This window comes from Balaenoptera acutorostrata, chromosome 8, assembly GCF_949987535.1.
Source record: "Balaenoptera acutorostrata chromosome 8, mBalAcu1.1, whole genome shotgun sequence".
Classification (NCBI taxonomy): domain Eukaryota; kingdom Metazoa; phylum Chordata; class Mammalia; order Artiodactyla; family Balaenopteridae; genus Balaenoptera; species Balaenoptera acutorostrata.
This window is the reverse complement of record NC_080071.1, coordinates 75,315,243-75,335,548: the sequence shown is the minus strand read 5'-3', so window position 1 is coordinate 75,335,548 and position 20,306 is coordinate 75,315,243. Positions and strand designations below refer to the sequence as shown.

At 45.1% G+C, this 20,306-nt stretch overlaps 1 protein-coding gene across 1 annotated transcript; it reads left to right on the top strand.

The window, feature by feature from the left end:
* Positions 1–11,739: 11,739 nt before the first annotated feature.
* LOC103014593 (C-X-C chemokine receptor type 2) lies at positions 11,740–15,662 on the top strand. Its single transcript, XM_057551506.1, has 2 exons — positions 11,740–11,780; positions 13,732–15,662. The coding sequence occupies exons 1-2, from the start codon at positions 11,765–11,767 to the stop codon at positions 14,820–14,822; spliced, it is 1,107 nt and encodes a 368-aa protein (XP_057407489.1). The 5' UTR covers positions 11,740–11,764; the 3' UTR covers positions 14,823–15,662.
* Positions 15,663–20,306: the final 4,644 nt, after the last annotated feature.

Here is a 20,306-nt window from a genome sequence, read left to right as displayed (position 1 = left end):
ACAATGTATGAGAATTCCAGTTGCTCCACATCCTCACCAGCACTTGATATTATCATTTAAACATTTTTTTGAGTCATTCTGGTGATTGCATAATGGTATTTCCATTGTGGTTATAATCTGCATTTCCCTGATGACCAATGATGTTGAACACTTTTCATGTATATATCAGTCATTTGTATATTGTCTTTTGTGAAGTATCTGTTCCAATCTTTTGCCCATTTTGGGGGGAGTTGTTTGTGTTTTATTATTTTTGGAATTCTTTGTATATCCTTGATGCCAGTCACATGCATGTTTTACAATTATTTTCTCCCAGCTTGTGAGTTTTTTAATACTTTTTACAATGGTGTCTTTTTTGATGAACAAAAATTTAAAATTTTGACAAAGTCTAATTCACCAAAAAAATTTTAAAGGTTATTGCTTTCTTTGATTTGTAAAAAATAGTTTGCTTACGCCCAAGTCATGATATTCATCCACATTTTTCTCTAAAAGCTTTGCAGTTTTAGCTTTTACATCTAGACCTAGGATTCATCTCAACATAATATTTGTGTATAATGTAGGGGTCAAAGTTCACACTTTTCCATATCTAGTTATTCCACCACCATTTTATGGATGAAATTTTCCTTTCCCCATTTGATTGCTTTGACACTTTTGTTGAAAATCAAGTGATGGTGTGAGTGTGGTTCTACTTCTAGGATCTCCTTTATGTACCAACTTTAGCTGATTTTTGCCATGGGCTCAGTATTGTCCCATCTTTCAAATTTTAGAAGAGAGGATAGAAATCCAGATTTCTTTTAATGTGAAAAAGTTTAAATTTTAATGGTTGAAAATCAATTCTAATTTAAATGAACAAACAAAGAAACCAAACCTATGTAGCCAAGGAAACTCATCTGCAGGCTGATCGGGTCTGTGGCATGGGGACTAGGAGAGGTTATTTCAGCAGGAAGCTGGCTATACTATGTATGTTCAAGTATAAATCAAGGGCCTTATTTTGTTTTTTCTTTGAGGTTGAAGAATATATTTTGAATAAATCAAGGAAGTATAAGTTTGTGCGACTATTATTTCACTAAGATAATTAGTTATCTATTATTATAATAAAGTTTAAATATAGAAATATGTTATTACGGAATTTGTATATCAACGTACTCATTTAATTTTCTGAAAAATTTCCTTCAAATATATTTAAAACTTTTTTTTAAAAAATTGAAGTATAGTTGATTTAAGGGCCTTATTTTAAGGGAAAGAAAGTGGGAATATTGCCAGGGAAAGTAAGTGGGTTTCAATAGTCCAGGAGAGTCCATGAGAATTCACTGCCAGGGCGAGTTTAAAACCCAGAGCCTGAAACAACAAGGTCCTACTGTATAGCACAGAGAACCATATTCAGTATCCTATGATAAACCATAATGGAAAAGAATATTAAAAAAAAGAATGTATATATATGTATAACTGAGTCAGTTGCTGTACAGCAGAAATTAACAGAACATTGTAAATCAACTATACTTCAATTAAAAAAAAAGCCCCAGGGCCTGAGGTTTCTTTGGTGCCTAGGAGAGTGGGGAAGGACAGCAGCGGAGCTATTTGGAATTGCATCTAGCAACAATACAGAGAGAGGGCCTAGTGGGAGACAAGAGAGTCCAGGACGCCCTGGATTGCAACGGAGGGAACAGTGTAAGCAGCTAGACAGACCAGTGACAGGAGAGGGACAGGGACCAAGAGAGTCCAGGGTGAGCTGACTTGGAGTTAAGGGTCTGGAGTGATGGGAACTAAGAGAAGTGACAGGCCTCTAGGCCCGGGCCCAGGAAGATGCTTCCTGGAGTTGGCTGAGGCCTCTTCAGCTCACTGGGTGGAAGGTGAGACAGCAGCCAGAAGACATACAAGTGCGGATGCCAGAGCTTCAAGGATAGCTCCCAGCAGCATGACATACTTCCCACCCCCATGGTTAAGTTACTTGGCTTTTAACATGTTAGGATTATATTTCACACTTAGAACAGGGAACCATGCCACATGTTTCAAAAATAAAAAAAAATTAAAAGCTATTGATGAAAAGTCTTCTTCCACCTGCCTCCCATCTGCCCAGTTCCCATCTCCAACCCCTCTACCCCCAGGTAAACATTTGTGCTGTTTATTTGTATTGCAACCAAGGATGCTACTTTGGCTGCCCCGTCTGTCAGACAAAATGTTGATTATGCTGATTGAGCCACACAGATTAGAGCTTAGTGCAGCTGGCGGCATGTAAGAGAACATGAGCAAGTCGGCATTAAAGACAGAAGTTTGTTAGAACTTGCTAGAACCTTGTCTCATGAATATGTAAGAGAGTGCTATCAGGGAAGGAGATCATTCTCAAACTGGGACATGGTGGTTGTTATGGAGTGAATGTTTGTGTCCCATCAAAATTCTTTTTTTTGGGAAGAAAATCCAAGATCGCTGTAACGGAGATCAATCACTTCCCATGATTACATTTTAGTAGAATTAGAAAAAAGTAACAAAAGTTGGAGTGTAAACCAGGAGGTCTTTCCCTAGACAATGAATCTGCCAGAGCCATCAAAATTCATGTGTTGAAGTCCTAACCTCCAATGTGATGGTATTTTGTGGTGCTGGTGGGGTCTTTGGGATGCAACTAGGTTTAGATGAAGTCATGAGGGTGAGGGCTCCCCTCCCCCCCAAGTGATGGGATTAGTCTCCTTATAAGAGGAGGAAGAGGCAAGAGCTCTTTCTATCTCTGCACAGAAGGCAGCGGTCTGCAAGCCAGGAAGAGAGCTCTCACCAAGAACCCTACCAGGACTTTCAGTCTCCAAAACTGAGAAATAAATATCTGTTGTTTAAGCCACTGAGTCCACAGTATTTTGTGATGGCAGCCCCAGCTGACTAAGACAATTTTGGAATTTTGGAGAACCAAAAAGTGATCTATAAGAAAGCTGTGAAAAGATTTTCAGTTCTCTGAAATAATACCTTTTAATTGCTTTGCCAAGTGTGTCCAAACGTGCTGTGTTTAAAAGCGTGGGTTCACACAAAGAGGCTGAGAACCGCTGGTCTGGAGGAAGGGTCTGCGGAGGAAGGGGGATGGCCACAGGGACAGCTATTCATGAAGCCTGTGACAAGTTTGTGAGATACGACCAAACAGGTGGTAAACTTCAACTGCTCACCTCAAGCCGCGCTCGCGCTCTGGCAATTGCTAAACTCTCATCTGGGAGGACGTTAAGGGGAGAATGAATGTAGAATGAACGTATGCGAAAAGGTTTGCAGACCTTAAAAGGTGGTGTTAGGTTCTAGACATTGGCTGCCTAATCCAACTTCTAGCGGGTAGAGGGTATTTCCACGTGGATTATTTCACTGCCCGCCCCGCCCCGCCCCGCCCCGCCCCTCTCCTGCCTGCCGGCCCCCTCCCCGTGTTTGGTTTGAATTGAAGGTAATGCTGCCCTCTTCTGGATTGATCTTGCAACTACAGTCCCTGGCCACCAGGAGTAGATTCTTTTTTTTTTCTCACTCTTGCTAGATCTCAGGTGCTGTCAGCATCGCTTGGGGTCTCATGCTGTCCAAAGCCATGGTGGGGTCTACTTTCCCTCCAGGGTAATTTCCCAGAGGCCAGATGTGAGATAAACAGAAGGCAAGCCACTCGTGGGTCTCCCAGTGTCTAGAAATATAATCCACCTTTCTTTCCTTTTCTTTCGTCAACAACTTTTTATGGCACCCTAATTGCCAAGCTGTCTCATAGGCACTTGGGATACAGTGATAAAAATAGATAAGGATCACTGCCCCTGTGAAGCTTATGTTCTAGAGAGGAGACAGACAACAAACAATGGAGTCTATAGTAAACAAGTAGATTATGTAGTATGTTAGAAAGTGGTAAGTGCTGTGGGGGAGAAACGTGTAAAATAAAGCAGGGTTAGGGACACCCAGCAATGGTGATGCAACTGTAAATAGGTGGGCAGGCTGGGCCCCAGTGAGAAGGTAGCATCTGAGCAAAAACTTGGAGGAGGCGAGGGAATTACCTGCAGGAGCATCTACAGAAGAGCATTACCAGAAGCGTGAACTGCGGAGGCAATGCCCTAAGGCAGGAGCAAAGCCAGCAGGCCAATGTGGCCGGAGCAGAGCTCTAAGGGACAAAAGAGGATACGATTAGAGAGTATTATGGACTGAATTGTGTCCCTTCCCCCCAAATTCATATGTTGAAGCCCTAACCTCCACTACATCAAAATGGGACCTTATTAAGAATCCGCCTGCCAATGCAGGGGACACAGGTTCGAGCCCTGGTCTGGGAAGATCCCACAAGCCGTGGAGCAACTAAGCCCGCGCACCACAACTACTGAAGCCTGTGCGCCACACTACTGAAGCCCGTGCGCCTAGAGCCCGTGCTCGGCAACAAGAGAAGTCACCGCAGTGAGAAGCCCGCGCACCGCAACGAAGGGTAGCTCCAGCTCGCCACAACTAGAGAGAGCCCGCGCGCAGCAACAAAGACCCAACATAGCCAAAAATAAAAAAATAAAATAAATAAAATTTAAATTAAAAAAAAAGGGGACCTTATTTGGAAATAGGGTCCTTGCAGATTAATTAATTAAGATGAGGTCATCAGAGGGGACCCTAATCCAACATAATTGTTGTCCTATAAAAAGGGGAAATTTGGACACAAACACATGCACACAAGGAGAACACCATGTGAAGATGAAGGCAGAGACTGTAGTGATGTTTCCACAATCAAGGAATGCCAGAGGTTGTTAGCAAACCACCAGAAGCTAGGGGAGAGGCCTGGAACAGATTCTCCCTCGCAGCCCTTGGAAGGAACCAACCCTACTGACACCCTGGTCTTGGGCTTCCAGCTTCCAGAACTGTGAGAAAATACTTTTCTGTTGTTTAAGCCACCGGGTTTGTGGCCCAGAGTGCAGGGGGTGGAGGAGTGATGGAGAAAGCATTAAAGGCTATTTAAGGACTTTCACTTTTATCAAATTCACTTTTTTTTCATGATTAAGTGGGCTATGTCACCCCCAATGCAAGCATTACTCAATGTTAGAAAACCATTAATATAATTCACACGCTAATATATCTAAGAAGAAAAAAAAACCATATGACTATCTTGATAGGCCTTTGACAAAATTCAGTACCTATTTCTGATTTAAAAAATAAAGCTCTGGGACTTCCCTGGTGGTGCAGTGGTTAAGAATCTGCCTGCCAATGCAGGGGACATGGGTTCAAGCCCTGGTCCGGGAAGATCCCACACGCCACGGAGCAACTAAGCCCATGCGCCACAACTACTGAGCCCTCGTGCCACAAATCCTGAAGCCCACGCGCCTAGAGCCTGTGCTCCACAACAAGAGAAGCCACCACAATAAGCCCGCGCACCGCAACAAAGAGTAGCCCCCACTCGCCGCAACTAGAGAAAAGCCCGCGGCAGCAATGAAGACCCAATGCAGCCAAAAAAATAATAAAAAATTAAAAAAAAAGGCAATAAAACAAAATAAGTAACAACGTTAATAGCAAGTATTAACTAAACTCCAGATTTTACCTGGATTTTTCTAGATTTTCCATTATCTCCTCTTTCTGTACCAAGATCCAATCCAGGGTTCCCCATGGCATTCAGTTGGCATGGCTCCCCAATCTCCTTGGTCTGTGATAGTTTTGCTTAGTCTTTCCTTGCTTTTCATGACCTTGACAGAGTTGAGGAGTGCTGGCCAGGTATTGTGTAGAATATGCCCCAATCTGGGCATGTCTGATGTTTTCCTCATGATTAGATGGGGTGATGGGTTTTTGGAGAGACTACCACAGAGGTGAGGTGCCCTTCACTTCACATCGTCTCGAGGGTACGTGAGACCCACACAGCATCCCTGGTGGCATCAGCCTTCCTCACTTGGTGAATGAAGGTAGTGTTTGTCTGGTTTCTCCACTGTGCAGTTACTTAAAATGCACTTAAAAAAATGAAAGCAGTAAAATTCATCCTTTGGAGACATTGGAGGTTAGTAAGAAGGCATGACACGGTCTGACTTAAAACATAAACAGATTACTCTGGCTGGTGTGATGAGAACAGACTGTAGGAGAGAAGGGGCAGACACAGGGGAGACTGGGAGGTCACCTTAGCGATTTAGGTGAGAAGGGATGGTGGCAGGGGCCAGGGCAATAGCAGTAGAGGAGATGAGAAAATAGGAGTTGGAATTTATTTTGGTAGAGTTAGCAGAATTTTCTGGTAGATTGAATGTTGGGTGTAAGAGATAAAGACGTGTCAATGATGAGTCCACGAATTCTGGCCTGAGCTGTTGGAAGGATGGAGTTGCCATCACCTGAACTCAGGTAAAAAGTCCAGTCTGCCATTTATCTCTTCTCCACTCCTTCAATATTTCACCCACCTAAGAAATATTTATTTGGTGTCTGGGCTGGTTGCATAATTTGCAGGACCCAATGCAAAATGATAATGCAGGGCCGCTTGTTCAAAAAGCAGGAAAAAGCTTGTTTCTTTCTTCCATGGTCTTTTTCTCAAGGGGACAGACTGGGGAATTCCTCAGTGGTCCAGTGGTTAGGAATCCACGCTTCCACTGCAGGGGGTCCGGGTTTGATCCCTGGTCGGGGAACTAAGCTCCCACAAGCTACATGGTATGCCCCCCTCCAAAGAAAAGGAGGACAGAGTGTTTTTTATTTTCTATCTAATGTTGCACTCCCTGAGGCTCGGGGTATTTGGGGGTGGGGGGAGTGGGAGGCTGAGCCCCTTGTCCCAGGGAGGCAACAAGAGGTGGGACTGCACTAGAGCTGAGCTCTAAGTCCCTGTGCGTGTTCCATTGCCTCATCAGACCTCAATTACGAAACACAAATTCCAAGATAAAATCATAATTTTATCTGGCCACAGAGCATTACACCCCAAGCGCAGGGCTCTTCCGAGCATGGGGCCCTGTACTACTGCACAATCACAGGCCCACTCCCTGTTTGGCATCTACAAGTATGTGTCACACACTTTGCTGGGCACTACGGTTGCAAAATAGAATCCTTTACAGAGGGGCAAGGAGGAAAGGAAGAGATGCTTTATTAATCACTGCTCTGTGTCAGAGTCTTGCCTATTCCCGGTTTGGTGGGAGAAAGAGTCCTAGAAATGAGTGTATTCAGTCTGAAAAGTACAATAGTAGAGAACGGGGTGGGTGGTACTGGGCCCCGAGGTGAAGGCGACTGTAGCGGACTGAAGGGTTGAGGAGTTAGGAGGAAGCTCAGAGTCTTGGACATCTGATCACCAGCCTAGCTGGACAGGCAAATCTGAGGGAGGAGAAGGAACGTGACCATCAGAGTGTTATTTATTTACTTTTGAATGAAAATGGCTGAATACATTTTTTTTTCCTGATTGCAAAATTAATGCTCATTTTAGAAATTGGGCCACATCAAAGGATATACGCAAGAAAGCAAATATCCGTAATCCCAACACCCAAAGATAACCACTGTTGACATTTCGACTCTCTTATTTTCTGCCTGTGCACATACATAAATATATTTATTACAAAATGTTATCATCCTGTACATTCTGCTTCTATTATAGATACCTTTCCACAGCATTAATAGTAGCTATACATTATTGTGTTTAATAGAAACATAGTGTTCTATTTTACAGATCTACTATAATTTGTAAAAAAAAGTTTTTTGAAGGGTATTGAAATATTACCAAATTTTATTATTATAAACAACTCCAAGATAAACTTTATCCTCCCTCTTCCTCCCTGTTCCTACTTCTTTCCTTTTTTCCTTCCCTCATGTAAGTGGGATTGCAGGGTCAGAGGGTTTGCATTGTTTAGTGAGTCTGATACGTATTCACCCAACAGGACTGTATATAGACAGCTACAAGTCATGGAACATTTATTATCTGCCAGATACTATACGAAGCACTTTAATTTACTCAACGATCCTCATACCAACCCTATGAGCTGGCTCCTGCTTTTAGTCTCATTTTACAGAGGAGAAGACTGAGGCACAGAGTGGTTATCTAGCTTCCCAATGCACACAGCTGGCCAGGGACAGAGCTGGGATTTGCACCGAGGTGATTTGGTTCTAGAGCCTGTGATCTTACCCCATTTCATCATCACATAGCTCCATGAGGCAAGTATCCCCATTAAAAAAAAAATTTTATTTATCTGGTTGGTTGCACCGGGTCTTAGTTGCGGCATGTGGGATCTAGTTTCCTGACCAGGGATCGAACTTGGGCCCCCTCATTGGGAGCGCGGAGTCTTATTCACTGTGCCACCAGGGAAGTCCCAAGTATCCCCATTTTTATGGGTAAGGATATTTTGATACATGTTAAGAAATGTGTCCGGGCTTCCCTGGTGGCGCAGTGGTTGAGAGTCTGCCTGCCAATGCAGGGGACACGGGTTCGAGCCCTGGTCTGGGAAGATCCCACATGCCGCGGAGCGACTAGGCCCGTGAGCCACAATTGCTGAGCCTGCGCGTCTGGAGCCTGTGCTCCGCAACGGGAGAGGCCGCGATAGTGAGAGGCCCGCGCACCGCGATGAAGAGTGGCCCCCACTTGCCGCAACTAGAGGAAGCCCTCGCGCAGAAACGAAGACCCAACACAGCCATAAATAAATAAATAAATAAATAAATAAATAAAATTTAAAAAAAAAAGAAAAAAAAAAGAAATGTGTCCAAGGTCAAAAACTGTTAAAGGAAAGCCAATGTTTGAATCATGGTCTGTCTGCCTCCAAAGCAGGGGTTTCTCAGTCCCTCGTGAGGATTTCTGAGTTCATTCAGGAGAGTGTCCTCAGCTGGGGTCTCACCTGCTCACTCTCCAAGGTTCCTCTCTGGCTTCCACCAGAGGCTGGCAACCAGGACTGGGGGGTCTGCAGCCCCAGGACACACCCCTGTCAAGTCCTGCTGTTACCTGACTGTCTGCCTGGACCCAGTGACACACTGACATTCCCTCCCCTCTCCTCTCATCCTAGATCACTGTTGGGTTCCAGAACTCTCTCAACTGGGCACAGTTTTGGTTGCGTGTACCAGACAACTCCATTTGAACTGGGCTTAACAACAAAGACAATTTACTGGCTCATGTAACTGAAAAGTACACAGAGAAGAAGACCTCTGGGTACGGTATGTTCAGGGCCCTGGCTCAGTTTTTCTGTGATTCTCTCTGTTCTGTCCTCCTCCAAGTGTTAGTTTTTGTCTCTGGGCTGGTTTGCCATTTATGGTAGCAAAATGATTTGCAGCAGCAACAAGACTACATACTTGCTTTTCCACAGTCATTAAACAACCATCCTGAACTTGGCTCTGAGTGGGATCATCTTAGATCATATACTTGCCCTTGACCCTGTCACTATGGCAATGGGGACCATCACCGGGGAGAGGGGTGAACCTTCTCCTCCACCTCCCTTGCCTCTACTTTGGTCCCCAGGTCCAAGTGGATTCTTCTGCAGGGATGAGAAGAGATGCTGATGCTGGCATCAAAGCTGACAAAGGGACAAAATAGATATCCTTACAGCTATATTGTGCTGTTCACATGGTCTTGCATACAAGCTGCCATTTCTAAAAGAGAATGGCAAGAACAGGCCCCTGCATTTTGTCAGAGGACTGGCATTTGGGCTGCACGTGTCACAACAATCTTTGTGGCACTGGATGTTCTGCACAGAATGGAAAAATGCTCTCCCATTAGGAACATTATAGATCCATTTAAGAGGGAGCCGTTATAAGTGGAAAGTGACATATGGAAGATACGTTGGGTGGGCGAACTTGCCGGAACATTTTCAAGTGGGTAAAATTTTATTCCAAGCACATCTGTATGTGCCTTACCCCCTCCTTCAGTGAAATGCTCTTTCCCACCATGAAGGGAAAGATTCTTTTCAACTCTTGTCCTCCAGATCGTCTTCCCACTGGAGACCTAAGTTACCACCATTGCCACCCCCATGCTCATCCAGAGGGGCTGCTTCCCTTTTACTCCTTGGGTTTGAGGGAGTACCAGACCCTTCCCTAGGACCCCAGTGATTAGTTGAAATAGACTGGAATGCTGAACCAACTTGAGTGAGGGCCTGGGAAAGCAGAAGGGAATTATACACAAAGAGGAGTTTAAAACCAGGTCTTAGATCAGGCTGCTGTCTCCCTGGTCTCTCTCAATGGGTCTCTTCCTTGCAAAGACTACCCTGTCCAGTGACTGCTGCCCCCTCGTGGCAAATACTCTCTCAGCTTGCACTTGAGTGGGTATAGGCTTTGGCAGTACACAACTTGGGCAGTCTGTTTTCTCTTGTGTTCCCTATCTTCTGCTCCAGGAGCTACCTTTTCCCTAGATGATTAATAGGAGTAATGTCTGCTCCCTCGAGGGACTACCCCATCTTCAAGTTCTTTCTAGTTTAGGCATCAGATCACAATTGGTCAACACCTGTAAAAGCAAAGCATGGGTAACCCCAGGGCAATTGTCTCCTTACACTTCCTGCTATTACTTATAAAGGATAAGAGAACCCAGGAGGAGAGCATGACTTAGTTTAAGAAATATGCTTGCCCGTGGCAGAATTGTAGGTACCAGTGCCATGATAAATTCGGCATTGGTGGTAGGGGCCGGATTTATGCTTGCATAGGTTAGCACCAACTCTAAACAGTAGAGGATGGTTTGGAAAGGGCAGGCAGACTAGCTCGGCTGTATGGAAGTGCAGCTTTCAGGCACACCTTATATAGACTGTGTGGCTTCAAGTGATAGACACCCTGAATCATGGTGGGGATCCACGATGCATGAATCAAAGGAGACATGACTAATGTCGTTTATTCTACAACCATTGAGTGAGCACTTACTCTGTTTCCTGGCAGAAAATTGGAGAGGGTCTCTGGCAGCCCATGGTCTAGTGGGACAGGCTGACTTGTAAACACATCGTTACAGAACGGTAGGGTTCATGTTATAATGGAGAAGTGACTAAAGTACCAGAGGTAAAGCTAAGGGACAGACATTAGCTGCTGCGAGCAGCTGAGGCAGGTTCCCAGAGATGCCATCCATCATTACTGAAAGTGGGGAGAATGACATGACCCCCACTCCTCCATTCACCGACTGCCGCAGCTCCGATGGTCTCCCTGTGGTCCAGCCAGATTCCAGGAGTGGCCCCCAGCCTCAGGGCCATTCTAATCAACAGTCGTGAGTTGGCAGTGGTTGTACCAAGGAGCGACTGGCGGTGGAGGGGGTTTAGTTCTCCCTCCAAAGCTCCACCAACAAAGATTTTGCTTCAGCAAATGTTTCACAATTTTAAAAGATATTTGAAAACTGTTTAGGGCGTGATTTCATGGGCCAACAAGCTTTCTCCACCAAAGCTTCCCAAAGAAGTCTAGAGTTTAAGTAATAATTGTGTGCTTGCTGTCCAAACACAGGTCAAGTGCAATCTTCTACCTCCTTCCCACTGGGTTGCCCCCTAGTCCCCCCTAGTGGACGACTCCTACAAGGCCCTCCTACTTTGAATTCATTCTGAAGTCTCTACCATGCAAAGTCAAGTCTTTTGCCCTTTATTCATGTCAGGCAAGGTGGAAGCTTGCCTGGAAATAAATGGAAGTAAATGCAAGAAAAGGAAGACAGTAAAAATAGTCATTTACAGAGTGGAGAATTCAGATGATGGACCCTGAACTCCATCTTCATGCCTGGTTCCCCTGCTTGGACATGTGGACCCTGGGAGTCTCTGATGCCCTGTGATCGCTTGACTTAACCTGTTCTCCAAATATAGACATGGGCAGGGCTCAGGGAGGAGCTGGGCTGTGACGTGCCTTCCCTATTTCATTTTATTAATCAAGTTCTCTCTCAGTGTTAAGTCACTCTGGTCTCTGAATTCCAGGCTCTTACAGTGGGACACACATGGCCAGTGACTCAGGTAGGAAGCCACCTCTGTTTGCCAGGCCTTTCTTTGGGGCAGGGTGACTTGGTTTGACTGTATTTTAGAAAATGCATCCATTTGTCTGGGACCTGTGACTTCTGCTCAGTTGACTCCCTGCCTCCTCCCTTGCGACCGTGTATTCAACCCTGTCCTTATACATGGTGACAAGGAGGCCACAGCCTTCTCATCTCCTCCTTTCATACCTCTCCCTTTTACAGGCAAGAGGATGACTTTCCCCAATCTGATGTTTATTGCTTTGCCCTAAGACTTTGTCTTCTGTGAAAATGCAGTCCTGGCGGGGATATTAAAATGTGTGAATCGAAATGAACTCATAGAACTTCAGGCTTGGAAGCATCTCAGGGGTTATTTACTCTGCCTCCCTCAATTTGGATGAGAAAATGGAAACCTGTAGAGGTAAAAGGGCCCATTCAAGGTCATGTAACTCATTAATGACAGAATCAGGATAGAGTGAGGACTGGATAGCAGGTATCCTTATTTCCAGTCTTGGTAACTTTTCATAGGTTTTCAGATTGTTCTCGGAAGAGCCCTGGGGGTTTTGTGGGAACCTCCATAGTGGCTGTCTGGATGGAGAGAGCGGCACACCCTCCCTCCCCAGTAGATGAGTTTTTATCTGTTTTACATATTGGGCTGCTGGTAAGATTTTGCTTCAGCAAATGTTTCACAATTTTAAAAGATATTTGAAAACTGTTGAACGATTCTGTGAATGTTTAGGGGGTGATTTCATGGACCAAGATGGGGGCTTCTCTGAAATGCTTACACTTCCTTTAGACAGAGGACCCAAACATTTATTGCTCCCTTAGAGAAAAGGCTTAAAATACACTTGTTTTTTTGGCTGCGCCGCACGGCATGTGGGATCTTAGTTCCCCAACCAGGGATTGAAGTATGGAGTCTTAACCACTGGACCGCCAGGAAAGTCCCTTAAAATACACTTTAATGCAATCCATTGCTATCATTTTCTTCCCTCAGTAGATTTTAAGAAGGTTAAACAAGAATCAGGGATGGAATTCCCTGGCAGTCCTGTGGTCAGGACTCAGCGCTTTCACTGTTGGGGCCTGGGTTCGATCCCTGGTCAGGGAACTGGGATCTCACAGGCTGCACGGCACGGAGGGGAGATAACATAGAAAGGGACATCTGAGCAGATGAAGACATCTGAGGAAGGTTTTCCTCCTTCCATTTTGCCTGATTCTGGCCCTCCCATGAATGTATAGGACCAAGCTGGTCCTCCCATCTGAATGCACAGACATGGCTGAGGATGGAGAAAGCCAAAGAGAGCACAGAGGCAGTATTACAGGTAGAGCTGATGCCATTGTAGGGCCGACCAACAGCAGAGGTTTTTCCCTGTAGTCCGTCTTATCCCACACTCAAGCCTCGGAGTTATGGAAAGTTGACAACACGTTGAAGCTGATCTCTAAAGCAGACCGAGATAGAGATGAAAGAAGGGATCTCCAGCTACCAAACTAGAAGAGAAGCAGAAGATATCCCAGTAACCATTATCACGTCCTTTTTAATTACTTACTTACTTAATTTATTGGCTGCATTGGGTCTTCATTGCTGCGCGGGCTTTCTCTGGTTGTGGCTAGCGGGGGCTACTCTTCGTTGTGGTGTGCAAGCTTCTCATTGCGGTGGCTTCTCTTGTTGCAGAGCTCAGGCTCTAGGTGTGTGGGCTTCAGTAGCTGTGGCATGTGGGATCAGTAGTTGTGGCATACGGGCTCTAGAGCGCAGGTTCAGTAGTTGTGGGGTGCGGGCTTAGTTGCTCTGCAGCATGTGGGATCTACCTGGACCAGGGCTCGAGCTCGTGTCCCCTGCATTGGCTGGCGGATTCTTATCCACTGCACCACCAGGGAAGTCCCGTTATCACATCCTTGATGAGAGTGACTTGAATCTGAGTTACTAAATCACCTTTCCTTCCTTCTAATCTTTCAACCAGATCAAACCATGACTATCATCCTGAATGATTTATTTAATTACACTGATTTGTGGCAGTTGTTTGAGGATGAGTTTGCAAATTTCACCGGCACGCCACCCACAGAAGAACATTATTATAGTCCCTGTAAGATGGACACTGAAACACTCAACAAGTATGCTGTGGTCATCATCTATGCCCTGGTCTTCCTGCTGAGCCTCCTGGGAAACTCCCTGGTGATGCTGGTCATCTTATACAGCCGGGTGGGCCGCTCTGTCACCGATGTCTACCTGCTGAACCTGGCCATGGCTGACCTGCTCTTCGCCCTGACCTTGCCTATCTGGGCCACCTCCAAGGCAAAGGGCTGGATCTTTGGCACACCCCTGTGCAAGGTGGTCTCACTCCTGAAGGAAGTCAACTTCTACAGTGGTATTCTACTGCTGGCCTGCATCAGCGTGGACCGCTACCTGGCCATTGTCCATGCCACACGCACGCTGACCCAGAAGCGGCACTGGGTCAAGTTCATATGTTTAGGCATCTGGGTCCTGTCCTTGATCCTGGCCCTACCCATCTTCGTCTTCCGTGAGGCTTATCAACCACCCTATTCCAGCCCAGCCTGCTACGAGGACATGGGTGCCAATACGACAAAATGGCGGATGGTGATGCGGGTCCTGCCCCAGACCTTTGGCTTCCTCCTGCCCCTGCTGGTCATGCTGATCTGCTACGGACTCACCCTGCGCACGCTCTTTGCAGCCCACATGGGGCAGAAGCACCGGGCCATGCGGGTCATCTTTGCTGTCGTGCTCGTCTTCCTGCTCTGCTGGCTGCCCTACAACCTGGTCCTGGTTGCAGACACCCTCATGAGGGTCCGGGTGATCGCAGAGACCTGTGAGCGCCGCAATGACATTGGCCGGGCCCTGGATGCCACCGAGATCCTGGGCTTCCTCCACAGCTGCCTCAATCCTCTCATCTACGTCTTCATTGGCCAGAAGTTTCGCCACGGACTCCTCAGAATCATGGCCATCCATGGCCTGGTCAGCAAGGAGTTCTTGGTCAAGGACGGCAGGCCTTCCTTTGTTGGCTCTTCTTCAGGGAACACTTCTACTACCCTCTGAGACCGCGCGCAGGGCTCCCCCCTTCCCTTCAGCATCCGCCCCAAGCCGCATGTCCTCTGGCTGCTCACAGCCTTGTGTCAGGGCAGCCCCCCACTGTGGTTACAGGAAGTGGCTGAGGCCACATCCTTACTAGGCCCCCAGCTATGGATTCGAAAGCCCTGGCCCCCACCTCTTACCGTAATTACCATGTCAACTGCTAGAGCTCGGCCCATCCCACCACTGAGACCACAGCACTCTGTCTTCTGGCAGACATTCTTTGAAGATATTCTTTTAAGTGATTACAAAAATTTCCCACCATTGGGAGGCATTAGTGTCAAACACCATTGGTTGCTTCCCCAACTCTCCCTTTCCTTGCCTGCTAACGAAGTCCACCTCCCTTGAGAGAGGCTGAAAATGACAGATACTCACTTTCTAAGACTCCCTTAAACTAGGAGTGGCCATATCATTTGGTTCTGATTAGTAAGACTCAAAGGCAATAGTGTGCTGGTAAACCACTTTCCTGGGAGAAAGTCTTAATGTTCTGTGGTGTAAATAAATGCTCTTACCATGGCCGGTTTCAAGGGTGGTGGTGTTTAGCAACAAGCTCACAAAATCTAGATAATGTAATAATGTGCTTTCACAAACTGGCTTCAGTGCACTGTTGCTTAAGAGGAAGTCTACTGGGACCAGGGGACTCCTGGGATATATTCCTGATTTAAAAGACACACACACACATACATATCCTTGGTTCCTGCCTTTGAATACGGTTATAGGATATGATGTGTAGAGCTGAGCCAGTCACTTTGTGACAATGAGGCAAAAAGTCTGCCCAACACACTTAGGCTGGTGGAGCCAAAGGATAAAAAGGACCTGAGAATAAAGAGCCCAGAATAAACCATAAATGGTCAAATGACTTTATTTATTTATTTAAAAATTTGTTTGGCTGCATTTGGTCTTCGTTGCTGCGCGTGGGCTTTTCTTTAGTTGCGGCGAGCGGGGACTACTCTTCATTGTGGTGCGCAGGCTTCTCACTGCAGTGGCTTCACTCGTTGTGGAGCATGGGCTCTAGGCGCTCGGGTTTCAGTAGTTGTGGCACATGGGCTCGGTAGTTGTGACTCATGGACTCTAGAGTGCAGGCTCAGTAGTTGTGGTGCACAGGCTTAGTTGCTCCATGGCATGTGGGATCTTCCCGGACCAGGGATCGAACCCGTGTCCCCTGCACTGGGCAGGAGGATTCTTAACCACTGTGCCACCAGAGAAGTCCCTGGTCATATAACTTTAAACAAGGGTGCCAAGACTATTCAATGGGGGCTTCCCTGGTCAGGAATGTCAGGAATAAGGAGAGATCCAGAAATAGACTGAGTCTGGGGACTGGGTGAGTGAGATTCAGGGAGGTTGGGACGGGGTAAGTGAGATTCAGGGAGGTTGGAGTTGGGGTTGGGACCAGGTATGGAGTAGGGCTTAGGAATGGGATGAAAGTGGGGGTGTGGGAGGGGTGTTAGAAATGAAGTGAATGTCAGGGATGGGTAAGTGGCTACAGTAGTGGCCACTACTATTTAGTCTGGTTAGTGGCTGCAGCGAAAGACATCACCAGTAGGGTCACCATCTTCTCTGGAGTATTGTCTAAGATGCTCTTCCAGGGGCCAGGATGGAGACACCTTTGCCTGTCCAGCTTGAGACTCTACAAGTAGGTTGGCAAGGAAGGAGTTAAGGGCTCAAGCCCTAAGAGATACATCTGATTCAGGAGAGAAGACAGAAGAATGTAGAAAGAATCCAGGGAGGAAGGCTGGGAACTGGGCCTGGAAACCTCCCCTTCCTCTCCCTCCTTCCCTTAATCCCCTTTCCATCTCTTCTACTGTGTGACTCAGTGCTCACCTTCCTTCATCCTCTGCTGCCCTAAAGACAACTCCATCAGGGGCTTCAGTAAGTAAATAAGGATCCGTATCGGGCCTGGGAAAATACAAATGACTAATACACATCTGAAAAGATGCTTGGCCTCACTAGTAACCTGTGAAGTGGGAATCAAACAGCAATAAATAACTTGGAAGTGTTTTAAACAGGTCAGGGATGTAGTCAGAACTCTCTTCAAACAAATGCAACATTGTTCAGTTAGATTTTTTAATGCAGTGTGTAATTCTCTGGGTATAGCTCAATGATTTGGATTTCAGATTTGTAAGAATGCCAAGATGTTGGTACTGAAGTAACACAGTATATGAAAATATCAGAAACTGGTGTTCCGATCACTAGATAGGGTAAGGATTAGACATCTGGTCAAGGTTAGGGAGATGGTTCACCTTGGGAAGGAGCTCCATGTCCAGGACGGGGCTGGGATCAGGGATGGGGTGCACCTTAGGAGAGGAGTGGGGGGTGGTCAGAGATGGGAGAGAGTCAGGGATGGAACTGGGGTTAGGGATGGGGTAAACATCAAGGATTATACAGGGAACAGGGATTGGGATGTGACTGTATGTTTTGCACAATGTTTGCTGATTTTAAAATTATTTTAAAATTATTTTTTTATATTTTGGCTGCACCATGAGATATGCAGGATCTTAGTTCCCCAACCAGGGATAGAAACCCACACCTCCTGCAGTGGAAGCGCTGAGTCTTAACCACTGGACCTCTAGGGAAGTCCCAATGCTTGCTGATTTTATTTTTTTTAATTTTATGTTTTAAAATAAATTTATTTATTTATTTATTTATTTTTGGCTGTGTTGGGTCTTCGTTTCTGTGCGAGGGCTTTCTCTAGTTGTGGCAAGCGGGGACCACCCTTCATCGCGGTGCGCGGGCCTCTCACTATCACGGCCTCTCTTGTTGCAGAGCACAGGCTCCAGACGCGCAGGCTCAGTAGTTGTGGCTCACGGGCCCAGTTGCTCCGCGGCATGTGGGATCCTCCCAGACCAGGGCTCGAACCCGTGTCCCCTGCATTGGCAGGTGGATTCTCAACCACTGCACCACCAGGGAAACCCGCTTGCTGATTTTAAATTTTGAAAATTTGTTTTGTGGGCTTGGTTAAAATGTTCCAGCCTCCAAGTAATAACGTTGAATTATACTATTTCCCCCTACACTGTTCCCCTTCTTACCAACCACAGCCTCCTCACCACCCCTTGCCTCCCTATCAAGTGGCCTATTATTAGTGGTCCCAGCAAAAATATTAATTGATAATCTGTATTTTATTCCATAGGGGTTTAAGATTGCTCCTTTCCCAGCAACTTGCATTTTAATTAGGGTCTTCCAGGGGCTGAAAAGACGCATAGATGCAGATGAAATAAATCGACCGTCTCCTCTTTGGTCTAAGGGTCTTCCCAGAGATATATTCCAAGAGATAACCATGAACCAAGAAATAATGAAGAGTTCAGGCATAACTTGGAGATATTACAAGTTTGGTTCCAGACCACCGCAATAAAGCGAATATAGAAATAAAGTGAGTCACCTGACTTTTTATTTTTTGGTTTCCCAGTGCATATAAAAGTTATGTTTATACTGTAGTCTATCAAGTGTGCAATAGCATTATGTCTAAAAAATGTACATATCTTAATTAAAAATACTTTATTGCTAAAAAATGCTAACCATCATCTCAGCCTTCAGTGGGTCATAATCTTTTTGCAACAGTAACAGCAAAGATCACTAGTGAGCAAATGTTGTTGGAAAAATGGCGCCAATAGACTTGCTCTGGGCAAGGGTTGCCACCAACCTTCAATTTGTGAAAAATGCAGTATCTGTGAAGAGCAAAAAAGTGAAGCACAGTGAAACAAGGAGGTATGCCTGTACAGCCTTTGCTAGTTCTATGCAGAGGTTGGAGAGGCCAAAGATCTCTGGGTGTGACCCAGAAAGCCACAAGTGGCTAACAGCTGATCCCTCACCATGACTGTTTTTATCTATCCTGGTATTCTGTTTTTAAACTCAGGATTCTTCTTCCAAGCCTGAGGGTAGAAGTGAATTAAAGAATTAAAAAAATAAAAATAAGCAGAATATGTTAATGCAAACTTTCTAAAATTAGTTTTTCTTTTTTATCAAAGTATTTCACCTACATTGTTTAAAAAAGTGAAATAACTTTATAAAGCTTATAATGAAAACCAGAAGCAGCCCTCCTGCCCCACTTCTCCCAGGCAAAGGCAACAACTTTCTTTCTGTTTTAAAAATAAATTTATTTATTTATTTTTGGCTGCGTTGGGTCTTCGTTGCTGCTCGCGGGCTTTCTCTAGTTGCAGAGAGCGGGAGCTACTCTTTGTTGGTGATGCGTGGGCTTCTCATTGTAGTGGCTTCTGTTGTTGTAGAACATGGGCGCGTGGGCTTCAGTAGATGTGGCACGCGGGCTCAGTAGCTGTGTCTCGCGGGCTCTAGAGCGCAGGCTCAGTAGTTATGGTGCATGATGGGCTTAGTTGCTCCACAGCACATGGGATCTTCCTGGACCAGGGATCGAACATGTGTCCCCTGCATTGGCAGGCGGATTCTTAACCACTGCGCCACCAGGGAAGTCCAAAGGCAACAAATTTCAACTCGCATAGCTGTTTCATTCAATAGAGGTCTACATATTTCTAAATATCATGCTTATTCTGCTAGCTCTTGAGATTTTTTTCTGAGTTTTAGATATCATCTATTGACTTTCAACCTTGGCTTATGAAGATTTAACACTCTCTCACACTCTCTCTTGCTTTTACTCCTGTCCAAGCAAACACAAATACTGCCTCTTCCTTTCTTCCAGGACATGGATAACACACTCTTTTGGTTAAATCAGCATTCAATGTTTTAGTTAAAATGACTATATAAAAAAACACTTCACAGTTGGGTGCAATGTTTATACTTCCTTTTTTTGTCCAAGTTTTGTTTTCCTTAGAATTAATGATAGGATTTTTCCATGTACTTTTCATTACATCACTCTCAAATGTCTCCCTCAGTACATTCACAGTCATCAGATAATCAAGGTAATAAACATCTGATAATCTATAATTTTTTTTTCTTTCTTGGAGACCCCTTGCCTAGAGCCCTTTATACCCCTGTTCCAATCTGGGCAGGTTACTATGCCTGCTCTTTTTTTCTAAAAAGCTTTAACTACATTTCCAGATAAATTTTAGAATCTGATTGCTAATTTCTATGAAATGTCCTGCTGGGATTTTGATCTGCATTATGTTGAATCTATAGATCAATTTGGAAAAAGTTGACATCTTAATAACATTGAGTCTTCCAATCCATGAGCATGGTACCTTTCTCCAATTATTAGGTCTTTTCTCGTTTGTCTTGGCAGTGTTTTGTAGTTTTCAGTACATAGATCTTGTACATATTTTGTTAGATTTATCTCTAAGTATTTTATGGTTGTTTAAATGCTATTATAAATGGTATTTAATTTTTTAAAAATTTCCAGTTTTGTCTTATTATAGAGAAATATAATTGAGTTATGTATATTGACCTTGTATTCTGGGACCTTGGTAAATTCACTTATTAGTTCTAGTAGTTTTATTTTTAAAGATTCTTTTGGATTTTGTGTGTACACCATCATGTCACCTGAGA